We start from the raw sequence: 16,645 nt of genomic DNA, 5'->3' as shown, positions 1-16,645 counted from the left end.
GGAAATAAAAAAACTAAATTAAAACCAAGTTTTAATAAAATTGTGTTATGTCATTTTCACCTTGTATATTTATGTATGTCGAGGAAGTGTAAAAAAGAGTGGTAACTCAATACAAATATTTTATTTGAAACATTAATTTGCGTAAAGATTCAAATGGAAAGATAGAACCTAAATAAATATAGTTTATTTTTGCTAAAAATCTGAGCTAAGTTTTAAGCTAATATTAATTTTTGGCCCCGATATTGCAAAATAATATCAACATACATCTCTCTCTGTTTCATACAGGAAAAACAATAATTACACGTAAGGCTTTGTACATCGAATTTCTTTAAATTTCTTTTGTAATGTTTGATTTCAGATTTGTCAGATAGTAAGTTTTAAGTCAGAAAAAAAATTTAATTAATACTAATTCTTTTTTTAAAAAAAATGAGAAAATTTAGCACTATCTTTATAGATTGTATGTATAAAAAAACAAAAAAAAACAAAAACCACCGAATGCTTGTGCGTACGCAGTTTTATCATGCGCATAATGATAAGCAAGCATAAGTAAATTGAAAACTGTATCTTAACTGGAAAAAAAACCATAGTGTAACATTATGTTAATCGAAAACCTAACATGGGGAAAAAGTCTTTTGAAATTCTCTTTTGCTTATATATTTCATTTATTATCATAAATAAAAATTTAAAGAACATCTGAAGTATTAAATTTTGGCACAATGAGCAGAAAGGTAAGCGCTATGAAATAATCTATGAAAAATCGATAATTTGACCAATTTTAGGATAACGTGCCCTCTTGAATATCTACTTAGCCAAGCTGGCGTGAGAGCAGTTCAATATGCACGCCAAGGAAATTCCGTATTTGGATACCAGTGAAGGTATCTGTAACAGAAAATTTATTGTACTTGTTTACGTAACGTGCAAAAGACCTGTTTTATTAATCTGGGGGAAAGAGGACAATTTCTAGAAATTTCCGATAAAATTTTCAATTGTTTCCAATTCATTGTTCATTCGTTTAACTCGCTTGCAAAAAATAATGCTCATAAGATTCTGTAACAAAATATGTGGATGAATTAGCAACACCTCCACTCGCATTATCAGTTCAATTATGAGTTAAGTGAATTTACTTGTTAATTTTTACTATTTTTCTTACATTAATTTTACATCCACTGCTTAATTATGTTTGCAAAATAAATGCACGTATAAGCAAACAATTAAACCTTTATATTAAAAATGTATTGTTCCATCAATGATTATAACAGAGCATTAATTAATATTACAATAATTATTTTATTTGTTATTTTAAAAAATAAAGTTCAAAAGAATAAGAAATGATAAAAATTGTATTAAAATAAATATTTTACTATTATTTATCTTTTTTATCGTCAATCATTCACTTGAAATTCAAGAAACGCTCCTCCTTTTTAACATGTCCTCTTAAGTAACCCCCCGGGGGGCACCTCGAAATAAGAATGAATACTTCCGATATGGTGGTTGGATCTCGCCACCCTGGAGGGTACACAAAAAGGTGGGGGATCTGGCACCTCCCATCGATGACGGGACGTACTTCCTTCGGGAAGGGGTGTTCCGTGGCCGGTGATGGCCCTTAGGACTCAATCACAGTTCCCGCCAGTGTTGCTGTTGCGGCGGTCCGGTCTTGCAGTATTATTTATCCGTGTACCTTAAGGTGGGTCGGAGAGTCAGTGATATGACTGTGTCCTCTTAAGTGTCATCTATGATAATCCATATTTGAGAATTACGTATTATTTCCTACATTAAGAATCCATATTAATATCATTAAAATCGCACCTTCTGAAGTCATACTACTCTGATTTTCTTCAAAAGTAAAAAGAAAATTCTTAAATTAAAGTATAAAGAAAAGGTATGAATGCTATATTATAGAAAAATAAAGAAAACAAATCAATAAAATAATAAATAAATAATTTTCAAATAAGAAGAAAACTACATGCCGTATATATGCGAACGTCGTATGTGTGCACTACTCAGTTATATACGTAATGAAACAATTACTGCAAGTCCGGTGTGGTTCCGATCCTTCTAAAAGATGCTTAGCAAAACGATTGCTGCTGGATTGCCCGATGCCAGAAATATGAGCACTCTATACAAGTGTAGTTACTCTACAGTTGAATCCCATATGTCGATTTTTTTCCCCCAGATATCTTAGATTTTCATTAGAACATCAACTTCTATATATCGAAAAATAATGTTCATGTAAAAAATATTTATTACCATCAAAGAGAGACCTTGGATTTAGTTCATAAAGAAGCATCTAAGCTAAATAAGAGAAAAAATCGTTTCGCCGATTCTTACTGTAATAGAAATTCAAGTAAAATCAGAAAGCAATATATTCTTGCCGATGAATCATATGCAATTCTTAGCTTCTATTCTATGAATTCCTTTCCTATCTGGGACTGAAACTTTACCTTCCACTTCAATCTAGTTTTAAATTTCTTATCGTGAACATGGATTTAAATTGAAATATTTAATTGTAAAAAAGTGGTTCAACTTAATAAAAAAATTAAGAAAGTGAAATAAAAAATAAAAGCATGGTAAGAAATATGAAATTTAGACAAGTTTAATTTCAAATAAAGTTTCATTAGTGATTCAGATATTAACACATTAACTACCGCTCTGCATTTCTTACAATGTAATTTGTATTGGCCTGCCGATCAAGGAGTTAAAATCTTTGAAAGGGATGGAAGAAATTTGCAAATTACATAAATATTTGTACACTGTAATAACACTTAGTATAAAAATTCCTATATATTGAAGTTTTTTCCAGAAAACCATCAATTTTCGATATTTAGAGTTTCAACTATACTTCATCCTGTTCTTCCGATGCTGCAGCGGTGTCGGACGTATAAACATGGATATGTTTCCCGAACCTAAATGCCAGATATTTAGAATGATTAAAGCTCCGTATCAAAGCTAAGCGACAGCTATTTTGGCATGAATCTCCTAATTTTGAACCATATGCAAAACCGATGTTTTATTCCAAGCTTTCATACCAAATAAACAGAAGACGTCAACTCTCAACCTATTTAACATGCATAAGGGCCTTGTATTTGATAGATATTAATAGAATCGGTTATTGAATCCACGACCTTTGATGCTGAGACTCAGGCTATCGCGGCTCTAAAACATGCTAAGAGATTTTTTTTTAAAGAAAAACGTTTTAAATAAAAGTGAGCACTACAAGAAAAGGAAATCAAACATGTTCTAGAAGGTTTTTTTTTTTTTTTTTTTCAAAATTAAGCCTTCTAAAACGAAGTGGCTTTCCTCCTTAAGTTTCCGATAAGCTTTTGATTACCTTAAACCAACCGAATTGTCATTATTGAATTAAGTTACTTTGATTAACTGTCATTATTAGGTTATCATTATTTTTTATAAGTTAATCATTTAATTTGGTTGAAAGGTTCTTTCGATATGTAATTAGTTAATTTAAAGTAAGTTCAAAGTATCAAAGTATATTAATTTTTTTACTTTAAAAACTCTTTTTTTTTTTATTCATTGCTTTAATTTCAAAATAAAAATCAACGGTAACATGCAGCAAAAAGTAAACATTATAAAAAAGAACGTTGGCCTTTCACCGAATGTCATATTTAGGTGTCAAGCTTCGCTATTCACGTCATGCTCCTTATACTATGCAATAGTATAAGGAGCATAGTAACTGCATTCTCCTTATACTATGTAATAGTGGCGTAATACTATAAGCAGAAAATGCAAGATGCGTGATGAACTTCAGAATTAATTTAAAGTGACACATTTGACATATCCTATTTCAGCAGAAATTGACTTCATCCCATTTGAAAAAAAACACGCCAAAATAGTTTTCGCTTGCTATGCTATAAAATTCATTTAAAAGGAAACTAAGTTATTTTTAAAGTAGAAAATATGCTTCTCTTTACTTCTATAATTATTAATTATTCTATTTCATTCGATATAATTTATGATAAAAATATTTATTTATGTGTTTAAAGATTTATGTAATCATATTAGCATTGTATATTTTCTTCAGCAAATATCGTTTATTTAATAAATTCATTTCAATGCTGAAAGTTCATCTAGTAAAAATAGAATTTCTTTATCTTCGACATAAGTTCAAAGAATTTTATAATTCCATGAAAATATGAAAACTCTAAATAAAAAGTGAAATCTGTAAATTGTCGATATTATAAAAAATTTAAATCTTCTGCTAATTCTTGCAAAAAAAGAAAAGAAAGTGTGATTTTTAATTGAAACGCAGCATCTAATCTTGTCATGAAAATCTTGAGCGTGCAGTTACATTTATAGAATGTGACACTTTAGCAATTTAGATATATTTGATGCCTTAAAATAATTTAGAAATTAATTGCACTATCGCAATACTTCAATGAGAAAATTAGTGCCTAAAGACTTGTAGAAGATCTTCAAGGATATGCGAAATCTTCTTTAATAATTTATTGAAAAAAGCCGATACTGAAAAGTGTCGCAATGTTATAAATCTTTAATTATGTCAAAATTCTCTTTCTTTTGGAACATATCTTCGATGAATTTTAATGAAAATTTCGTAAGTCTACTTTGAAGATTATTTTTGTCTACTCGAACTTTCCACACTTTTAGTTAAAGCGTATGACGCAGTTTGTAAAATAATCGACTACAATGGATAATTTTACGTATGGGATCTTTAAAAGTGACTTACCTTAAGAATATACCAGTAAATTACAAGATTACTTTGCATCTTACACGCTCATAACTTCGTGTCATGGAATGATATACCATTGAAGTCTGATGTACATGTTGAGATATCCTTAAAGGATTTTAACACTCTTAAAAATATATCAGTTGCATGCTTCTAGAAAACGGCTATTCTGTCAGACAATCTCACCACAAATATTTGATGGTCCTCTTTAAATAAAAATAAACGTTAACCATACCTTAATAAATTGTCACTCAGGCAATAATAGTACTATTGTTAGCCTCAGAGGAGACGATTTATTGCAGTATGATTATATTTCTGTGTTAAAACGGTAAATAAAGCACTTCAATCTTCCCTGGAAGCAACGATTTATTACTATTATCAAAACGACTCAAAGAAGATGCTGCCTATTAAATATTATATTGTTTAAACTCTAAATTGTTATCTCCTCAGATGACTATTTTTGGAATTATGATTGTGGTTATGAGTTAAGGTGGTAAAATAAACATATTTAATCTCCCTTGAGTGCATATTTAATTTTCCTTCCTATCTATTATTAACACGTTGACTGCCGCATGTCTCGCCTGTCATTCAAGCCTACTACATGTGACATCTTCTTTACTACAATTAAGAGATAGCAAAGAAGGAGTCAACAAATCAAATATATTATTTGAGTTACAAGTGAAAATCATGGCAGATAACGTATTAAATCACATATAAATCTTGATGCCATTTACATCATCGGTTTTTGCAGTTTTCATAGGAATCAAGAACTGGCGCATGAGATTTATAATCTCTCAGGTTATTTCTAAAAAATCCTCAAAATGGCAGCGAAGTTGAGATAAAGTTTACTGACATGATTGCTTCTGATTACAGATTCTTGTTTTGCCATAACAGCTCTGAAAAAAAATTGCATCACACGTCCTCATAAATGTCGTCGAAAATTCGGAGGCCATTTGTAAAATTCTGAAAAAAAAATGTACATTCAATTTACGAATTTTTTCCTGTCTGAATAAAAATAAAAGTTATTACAACTATGTTTGTATGAGTGTTACACATCTTCTCCCAAGTAACAGGTGGAATACAACCAAAATTTCCATACTTATTATTTTGGACAAAATGAAGTATACTGTCAACTTTTCAAGAATAAAGATTAACTAAATATAGAATTGAAATTAATCAAAATTTTGCATTTTTTCCTCAGTAATTTCGGGAAACATTATTCCTGAAGAAATGTTTTTATTCTACCTTGAAATTCAATATTTTGTCCTTTCGACGATTTCATTTCCATTTCTGTGCAGTTTTTTCCTCCATTTGCATTTAGCTTCTTTTTTTTAAAATTTGGTTTTGAAGTAAGGAATTTGTAAGTACTCCTCAGGTATACAGCGTTATGATTTTGGCCTGATCAAATCAATATTTTTTTATTTACATTCTAATCTAATAATGCATGCCTTTTGACACTGCTTTATTTGTTTTAAACTAATAATTTAACGATGACTAAAAGCAAATTAAATTATTATTTTTATTTCTTCGCTCGCATTCAAAGGGAGGCAAGAAAAATAAAGCTATTTTGAGCAAATAAAGTATTCCTTTACTGTTGAAGAATACACACGAAGTTGTGTTGCCAGAACAATAGCGGAAATCTGAAAGAAAACTTTAAAAGCAGCCATTTAACAATTATTAATTTGGGCTTTTTTTTTCAGATTTTTTTACTATTGAACAATTAACTATTTATTTAATCGTCTCAAAATGTTCTTTAAAAGTTTTCTTAAACTTCATCAGTTGTTAACAAAATTCGCATTAGTAATCTAATAAGTGTTAATAAATTAGAAAGAAAGTATTAGCTATCTGTGGTTGTTGAGAATTATCCGAGACAGTTCATAATCTAATTTAAAAATATTTTTAAAGCAAATTCCGGCGATAAAAGAATTTTATATAATAAATAGCTTATACATTACTAGTTTTAATGCTAAAAATATTACATTTAAAAGGGCCTTGATACCGCTCATCGCTGGATATATCAATTAGTTATTTTAATTAACTTCTTGGATGTTGTCATGCTTGCAAGGCAAATAATTACAAATTAATACAGCAATTATTGCATAGGCAGAAAAAACATTAATATTCTTTCTTTAATGTAATTAAATTTTATTTTCTTAAAATTGTTGTTTACAAGAAAATTATAATTTTTGATAATCAGGGCATTTATTTTAAATAACGCGGATATTAATGAATTTTGAAGAATGCAATATTTGATTCCCCCTTTGCTTTTAAATATATTATTGAATATGTCTGTGGGAAACCCTTATTTTGTCTTAAAGAAAACTTTCCATGCCTGTATATTAAAATCTGAATTTTTTTTTCTATGTCTGATGATATAATTTTTATATTACGTCCATGAAATATGCATCAATGTCTTCTTTTCTTATTTTTTGCAATCCAAGAAAGTAATAAACTATGTAAAAGTCTTGTATATCAACGATATCTCTAAATTCGAATGCATTTAAACTGAGTTTTTTACTTATATATATAGCTCGGATTTGATGCTTCTAAATTGAAATCAAATGAATTCATATTAAATAACTGACTTCGCATATTCAACTTCGATATTAGTTAATTATTTTTAATATCTTAAGAAGAAAATATTTCATTTAATTAAAATTATGACAGGTTTTAACTTTCTATTTTGAATGCTATTTTGATGAATTTAATTTAAGATGCATTCTATAGCGATATTTCTTAACTTTTTTTGTTTTCCATTAAATTCTAATGCCTGCTTCACAAAAATGTTAGATGTTTAAAAAAAAATTACTAGGAAATAATATTTCTTCAATGCATTCGATTAGCAAGTCTCTCTTAGCACTGTAAATTAGTCCTATTATCTACATTTTTAAAAAATGACTGTGAGTTTAAATAAATAAGCTATGACTTCCTAGCAAAGAATTTCACAAAATATGTGTGACACATTTCGGATAAAGAAGGAAAAGAAGAGGCGGACCTGCCGATGTTTATTCTGGACGCAATTTTCTGTAAGAACGCTTTTTGCATGCAGTAACAAAGTAACGGTAGATCGTTTTTAGTAGTGTTTCAAGTGTTTTCGACACCTTATTTGACGAAACTGTTAAGTATCCGCATCAAAAAGTTACAAAGAGCTGTTATTGTGTGTGATTGAGAACAACTGTAATGAAAATAAGTGAATCTCCTTATTTGGGTTAACTCTGTTTCCATACTCGGTTAACTAGCATCTCTTCAAATGTGTTTTTTTAATTAGGTTTTGATGAAATTTAAAGCTTAAACAGCAGAAATTATTTTAAAATATTATTTTAAGAGTTGAATGAACGTAAAAAAAACAAACAAAACAATGCCTTCAAACAACTGCCTGAACAAAATAACGCCTTCAAACAACTGCCTGAGTAAAATAATGCCTTCTAAGGCTTTTCTTTCTGTTACAATAATAATTTTTTTTCAAAAATATAAAAACATTTTGTTCTTCCAGTTAACTAATTATTCCCGACATCAAATATATTTTGAAGCTATATTAAATTGATTTCATTCAAATTAATTTCATTCATTAAATATTTTCATTTCATTCATTATATTAAATTAATTTCATGATAACATTATAAGAATCATATCATCTCTACATTATTTAAAATAAAATTTTTATATGGCGGATTTTCCGAAATGATGTTATTTCTAAAATTTTGGTGTTTGCGGAAACATGTGTTCTCTTACATAGATTTTTTTTTTTCATTGTTAGAAATTTTATTAAAATTTCTCCAAAATTCTTAACTTATCTACATTGTTTTTTTCCTTATCATCAATTAACACTTTAATGGACTGTTGAGCTAATACACTTTGGGACGGAAATGTCTTGTGTAGATGGGTTCACAAAGGTATTGTGGGAGGAAAATTTTAATTGGAAGGCTATGAATATAAAAGTATTAAAATTATGAGAATTTTTATTCAATAAATTTTTAAATAGAAGACCAAATTTTACTTCAGTGAGTTTGCCGGTATTTATTGATTGAAAACACAATTGTATAAAAAAACACTCAAAAACATTTCGGAGCCATTGATCTAGAAAATGTGATTCATAATTTCGACTTCAAAAGATGTTTTGTGTCGGAGTTTGTCGCAAGCTTATGACCAGTGGCGGCTCATCCATTAGCACTGCAAAACTACAACACCCACTGAAAGTATTTTAAACTTTGTATTTTCCATTTTTACTCCTATTTGATTTTCTTTTTTACTTTGAGAGCTCGTTGAATAATGAAAATGAAAAAGTAATAATAGTAATAATTAAATAAAAAATAAAAACAAAGAAAGGAGACACAAAATGAGTCAAGAAGCAAAGGATAACAAGTTGGGGTTTGTCTCCGAATAGCCCTAGAAAGAATAAAAATTCATTAATTGCGCAATAGCGGAAGGCGAAAACCAAATTCTTTCCTTTGCGTTTAGAATCTGTTCAACAGCCTTGTAGCAGAGAAGGCGTAGCGTACGGCCAATTATGTGACGCTCCCCATCACCACAGCCACCTAAACAAGGTTCGTCAGTACTCATTTGTTTTAATGCACATCATTTTATTTTGAAAGAAGTTACTCAACAAAATTAAATACCCCAATAATGTTCTAAACTACAATTCATGTAATTACCATGGAAAATTTTGGATTATTTAGAAGTAAATCTGTTACTTAAAAAAATGCATTTTAATTGTACTCTTTTGTGAAAAATTTTTGCAGCACGACTCATTTGGTGACTGTTCTGCAACCACTATTGTTTTCATTTCTTTATAAATCTAGTTAATAGTACATGAAAGATAAAAATTAATGAATGCTTTAATTAAATGGCGAAGAAAGATTAGAATTTGAATTAACCTTAATTTTATAGAAAATTAATTGCAATAAAATTACAAGTTACCTAGTTATTGAAGACAAAAAAGCTTAAACGAAATTGAAAATAAAAATAGAATTCAGCAAGTATTTCACATAGTTCGTTTAAAACTCATATCGAAGTGAAATCCTCATTTTATTACTTCTATTAAAAGAGCACCTAAGGAAATTTCCAAAATTATATACGTTCTCTAAAAGAAAATAAATCGTCAGTTCAGCTATATTTATGCTCATGCCTTCAGTCATTTGTGCAATTTTAGATACTTTTTACATATAAAATTATCCATTATAATTAGAAAAATAATTACTTTTTAGTATGTTCTTGAAAATTGGGCAGAGAATAGAGTATAAAAATAAATTATTCAAGAAAAAAAACTCCCGACTCTTTTTTAGTTTATTTCATAAGGAAGTTCCTGAAAAAAAATGATGGTTACATCCTTCTAAAACTGTCAGCAGAGTTTTAAAAAATCAAAGGAATTCATTTCATTCTAAAACTAACTGCACGATTTTCTCTTTTTTCTTTTACTTACGTTGAATAATTTGAGTTAACAGACAGCTAGATAAGAAGGCTTTGCTCTATGCAGAATACTTTTATAAAATATTTCTTAGAAAATAAGAATTGATAACAGAAATAAAATAGTTTGGCGAAATCTATCATAAGCATTTGTCCTTTGGCTAATGAGTCAACTATAGGACAAAATATATGTTGTGATTACTAAAATATGTGAATAATTATGATGAACAACAACAACAAAAAATTAAATTTAAAAAAATCTTCAAAGCTATAAATACCTTATGGGATATTGATTTTATTGAAAACTAACTGATTAGTTTTGTGACCAAAATTACTTCAGAATGATTACAGAAAAAAAAAAGTGAGTTTTGCTCAATGTTCTCATTTACATTTTATCATTTGCTATGAAATATTTTGTTAAAAAACAACTTTTAAGAATTGTTTGGCAAAAAACTTAATATTCGACTGAATTACTATCCTCAACAAACAAAATCATCCCATTTTCTTTTAATAGAAGCACCCAGAAGGCTCTGATGAACTAAATTCTAGATTTTATCTTGAACTCGAATTAGAAATAAAAATAGATTTTTCGTAATTTTAAATTACTTCTAGATTCACACCAGGAATTTATTTTGATAAATAAGACCTCTATGTGATTTAAAATTTAAAACTTTTTGATTTATTTAAAATTTATACTTCCAAATACAGGTTATCAATATTTGATCTATGATAATTAGTAAACGAATCTGTGATGATGATGATATTGCCTCAACGCAACAGATGATTATTATTTTTTTATTCGCTTCAAAAAATCTTCAATTCAACAGGAAATCAGCGGAAACTAAATCAATGCGCATCATTTAGTTAATCCTACTGCATCTCTTCGTTGTCAGTTTTTCCATCTCCCAATTCGAGCTTAACCAGCAGAAAGTGCTTGCATCACCAAATAACCGCAAACAATTCTCACGTAATAAAAAAGTCATTCGTCGAAAATGACTATTAGTCAGTTCTTCGAAAGATAATACAACCCCCTTTCCAAAAGTAATTGGACAATCCCCAGGCATCTCAGCAAAAAAGTTTTTCCCTTTCAACAAGCGGAACTTTGGGATGGTAAGGGGCGGGGCTGCTTCGAGAGCCGCCCCTTTAACACCCATTGGTGAGGAAGGTTCGTAATGAAGCGCACTCAAGTGCCACGGATGAGGAGCTGTCATCACTGCGCATCCAAAGCATTTTCACACCTCAACAAATAAGGCCTCAAAGGAAGCGACAAGCCATTCAGATCTTCTCGTTCACTTGTCCAAAGAAAACACTCAGCAAAATGAAAACTGAAGCACGGCAGCTAATTGTGCTTTGACAGAGTTTAGGCAGTCGAGTTTTTATTGTTTGAATCTTTCATCATTGTCGCATCCGTGTGGATGATTTTTTGATTTCAAAAGCGTGTGGACTAAGCATGGTGGATTTTGGAGCATCTCAGTACGGGGACAACACCAAACGTTTCACAGTTAGTCACCTCTTGGATTTACCGCGAAATGGTTGCTGTTTTATTCCAGAAGAAGTAAACACATTACCTCAGGCTGCTGACTTGGAAGATGGGGATAAAACAGAGGGTAAGTTCTCAAAAAAGTCTCATATCTTTGCTCCATAAAATAATCCAGCATGTCTCCAAAAAATGTGTGCACTCACTTTTCTGGGTTCTCTCTTTTCTCTTGATTTGTTTGCAAATAATGCCCCGATGCATTGTGGTATAAAATAGGCTACCATCCCCTTAGAAAACCAATACACATGATTTTCAGTCAGTTCACATATTTCCAGGGTTAATGTTTTCGAAAACTACAATTTCCAGCATAGTGTCAACATAAGAAGATAGTTGCTCAATTTTGGTGGAAAATTTTTAGATTCTTACCAATTCATTTCTCAAATGATGCTTTGAGAGTGACAAAATGATTGGTAACATTGGTAATGAATGGTGACATTTTACAACAAATTTGATTTTGTAGTCACTTAAGATGTATACAAAAAATTAACATGCGGTATTTTGCTTCTTAAAAAGACAAAGTAATTTTTTTTGTCAAAAATCCCATTAAATAAAGTGCATGAGTTTAAAGAATATTCTGCAATTTATAATATTGCTAATGAAATTCTTATTGAAATTTTTCAGAGAAAAAAATTAATTGTTCATTGATAAAAAGGTTTAGAAAATCAAACATTACATATTTTAGACACTGGATGAAAAATGCCATTTTCTTTTTATTACTGAGATAAAGGATCGGATAAAGGATTTCTTTAAATTATTGAGATAAACGATATTTTTACTATTGAGATAAAGGATATTATTGAGATAAGGAGATCTTTGAAACATAGTAGTTTTGACAATATTCAGACTGGAAAGAATAATCGAATATATAGCAGAAAAGAAGAAGAATAACATTTAAAAGGGAAGTGTTCCATCAATTCATTTTATGCTATAGTTTTTAAGAATAAAAGAACAGGGTTATTTTATTTTATATTAAGATATTTTTATCAATAATTTAAAGTTTCAGTGCTGGGCTTTCATTTAACGGAAATCTATCAAGATTTGACGAAATATAAACTGTAATTCTTTGCTCAAATATATCTAAATTATTGAAATTGTAAACAAAGTTTTATTATATATAAATGTCACAAAATCTTAATATGTTTTTTGCATGAAAAAAATTCATTATTTGCATTAGAATACACTTTTCTAGATAAATGTTACTTTATGTAGTTATTCATCATAATGTGATGCAAAAAAGAATATTAGCAAAAAAAAAAAAAAAAAAGAATGGGTATTTTTGTTGAGTTTAGTATTATTTGTTAAGAACACATTGGTCAGATCCACATATTCTGTAGAATAGTGTTAACTTATTTGATCAAAATCAGTGCAAAATCGGAGGAAACTTTAAGGCAGATATTAATTTTTAGTGGTTTTTTCATTGGTTTTTTTACTATTGTAATTAGTACAATTTTTCTGTATTTGAATTAATAATCAGATAATAAATACTTCGTAGTTGTAGCATGTTTATTCAACCAATTTAGAATTTACTTTTAGCTTTTATTCAACCATTGAATACAGGAGATGATTTTTTAAATTCAGCTTTTAATAAAAAAAATTCAATAAATTCTTGAAACTGTTGCTCCTCGACATTTTGAATAATAAATAATTAATATTTATAGATAATGCTAATATAAACTTAAAATACTTATTTGAATATCACTTGCAATTTGTTCTAATAATTTGAAAAAGATTTCGAGAGTTTTATGAGAAATGGCCATCCACTTTTAAGTTATTAATCCTAAGTTTTGATATTATAACGTGAAAATCAAATCAAAATTAAAGACTGAGACTTTATCTAATTTAGCCGTTTCTTAATCTAATTAAAGAATCGAAACGCATACAAAGAAGAGAGTTTTCATAGTTCTACTTCTTGTAAAAACATTTACATTATTACTCCAAACACACTAATAAAAAAAAAAATTTTAAAGCTACTTAGTTGAAAAATTCATTGAATTTTCGTTATAATCTAAATATATTGTTACACTGTTTTAGAATCACAAAATGTAGAAAAAAATTGTAGATCTGAAAAAAAAAACCGGTAGATTGAAAATCTATCACCAATAAATGATATGCTATTCAAAATACATTAAAGAATAAATTCATTTTGAATTAATGGCAAAAAAATCAATAAACTTGCCAAGAGTTACGGAAGTTTTGTAAATATATTGAAACATCAATACTTTTAAGTATTCCTACAGCAGAAAAAAATGCGCCTTTTTGAAACGAAGAATTTGAAAAATACGCCTTTTCAAATGCTGTCATGCCCTTTTCAATGATTTCTCTCTATAACTTTTCATTTCCTCTTTAGTAAATTTCAGATATTTAAATAAAACTGACATTTATTTCCTAATGTAATTTAATAAGGCAAAAGGACATTTCTGAAACATTAGAACTGAATTAATTATTAAGTTTTGTTTTTCGGCAAGAGCTACAGATACATTATATGTGTAAATACTAATATACAAATTTACACATATGTTACATACATGTGTAAATTACTAATGTACACATACTATCAGTAAATATTTATTTGACCATACACATTTCAAGAAAAATTGTTAAGTTTTATTTAGTTTAATTAAATTATTAGTTTAGTTAATTATTATCTAATTATTAGTTTATTCGAAAACACTTGAAGGCTTTCTAAAATAGAATCAAATCAATATCAGGAATTTTATAACAAATTCAAAAATCATTATCATTATTAAAGATCCGAGTTGTAGAGAATTCGGTTGTTGATTCTGAAAGATTAGTTACTATCTAATTGAATGGAAGCGCATACACACTGTTTACATGTATATGCACATGAAATCAAAAGGAAAAAAAAATTGATTGTGCAAAATTAGCGCAATTTTAGATGATTTTTATCATTCAGAAATTTAAAAAAATAGTGGAAATCATAGAAATGTAAAATCTACTGTTTTCTTTCATCTGTTTAATAAGTATCTGAAGTAATAAGTAGAATCATTAAGTATGAAATAAAACCTAGCTTCATTTAGATGTCACTTTATTATATAGTTAGTATAGATAAATTACTGCCACCTAACAGAATCTATAACTAATATGTAAAACTAATTATGAATTCGTTTTATTATGCTTAGAAAATTTTTTGAATAGGTCCTATATAAAATTCATTGGATATTAAAGATTCTTTGCACTGAAGACAAACTGAGTTAAATTTTAATAGAATCTGACAGATCTATAGGAGTGAATACAGACAAAAAAATTTAATGAAATCTTACTCCACACTATGCATTTATTTAAAAAGGGTTTGGATTTGAAATTTAAATTATATATATTCATATTAGAAATTTTACCAAGTTCAAAAAATTTAACCCCCATATATGAATAAATTAAGAGAAGTCTAACAGTTATATTACAGATTATTTGTGTGCCTAAAGACAAATTTAAATTAGCGTATTTGTTTGAACGTGTTCAGGTTCTCAGCAGCTTTCGAACAACTTCAGATCCTGATTATCAGTGAAGTCATGGAATGTAAAAACCATTTATTTACACGAAATGTGTTAAACGCTATTGAATTATATCACTCAAATCAGATTTGTAATTTGCTATCAGTGTTCATCAGTGCTAGAATTCTATGCTAAAACAGCACTTAAATCTTAGGCTGTATATTAGTATTAAATTGTATTTTTTAAAAATTTTATTTTATTCGAATACATAAATTTCCAAGCATTTAAAAGTTTTGCTGAATTTATAACAAAAACATCAAACGTATAGAAAGACACAAGGGCATTAAGTGCAGCATTAATGAATGGTAATAATATTCCACAAAGATCCTTTTAATAAAGTATAATTTCAATAAAAAATCAACAGTTTTTCAAATTAAATAGAGACTTTCAAATCCCACTTTAAATTAATCATACTGTATATTTAATTGTTAAAATTCTATAGGCATATGGCTTACTTTCGAATTTAAAAATTTTTCTGTTATAATCAGCATTTTATAGTTATATTGCTCTCCGCTGTTCTTTCTTGCAATAAATAATTTCTACAGCTAATTAGAAGAATTGATATTCTTTTATTTCTCCCCTTGTTAGAGACAATCCTAGAAGACACCAAAAGATGTGAAATATAACCAGAAGCGATGTTGCTCTAAAATATATTTGTGGGTAAATCAAATTCAACAAATCTGTTGATGATCTTGGATTTAAAACTTGCTTTTTTAATAATTCTTGAAATTAGCTTTAAAAAATAAAGCAAGTACGATCCATGATAGCAACTAGCACTAACTAATAAATAAAGGTCAACCTGCTTTCAGCAATGTTATGATATTAAAGAAAATTCAAAACAAACTAAATCGAATAATCTCCAGTGTGGGCAAACTAATAGTCTATCATTTTATTCGGTGTGCGATCTTGAATCCCAAGTAAAGCAATAAATGTTACTCTGTACCGGAAGTAACACAATGGAAATGCTGAAATTTTCCATTGCTTTTATTTAAGTTTTGTCTCAGTCATATATAATATTATGTTATTACCCATAGTTGAGAAGCTGCTGAGATAACTCTCCAATCCATAATCGTATTCTTGAAATATCAAAATACTTACAAAAACTGCAAACGAAAATTTTCAATTGAGATGTAAATTTTACCTTTTGAGCAAAAACTAATCCATTCTTAACAAATTTTCAGCATAAAGTAGGAAACTTTCAAAAGTATAAGACTGCGAAAAGTATCCAAAATATTCGTTTAATTGTAGTGTTATATATTTGCAAAAATTTCATTTTATAGTTATTGAACTGAAGAATGCAGCATTCATTTTTATAAAGATTCTCTTGAAACAGTTCTTGCTCTTTTTTTCTTCTTTTTACTGAATTGTTTCAGAAATTCACTCCTTTAGTAACAAACTTGTATTCATGAATTGCAAAAAGTTGATAATTAATCAGAACATTACAATCTAAATGGAAATCTTTCACTTAAAAAATGTCATTGTTTATTTGTATTGTTA

General features: G+C 28.5%; 1 protein-coding gene across 1 annotated transcript in view; it reads left to right on the top strand.

Moving 5' to 3' along the window:
- The first annotated feature begins 11,291 nt into the window (after positions 1 to 11,291).
- The window catches only part of LOC129958854 (paired mesoderm homeobox protein 2-like), a 33,851-nt gene continuing 28,497 nt past the window's right edge, over positions 11,292 to 16,645 (top strand). Inside the window, exon 1 of the mRNA XM_056071574.1 lies at positions 11,292 to 11,709. Coding sequence (XP_055927549.1) covers positions 11,553 to 11,709 — 157 coding nt within the window. The 5' untranslated portion in view covers positions 11,292 to 11,552. The remainder of the gene's footprint in view (positions 11,710 to 16,645) is intronic.

Source organism: Argiope bruennichi, chromosome X1 (assembly GCF_947563725.1).
Source record: "Argiope bruennichi chromosome X1, qqArgBrue1.1, whole genome shotgun sequence".
Classification (NCBI taxonomy): domain Eukaryota; kingdom Metazoa; phylum Arthropoda; class Arachnida; order Araneae; family Araneidae; genus Argiope; species Argiope bruennichi.
This window is presented reverse-complemented; position numbering and strand designations above follow the sequence as displayed.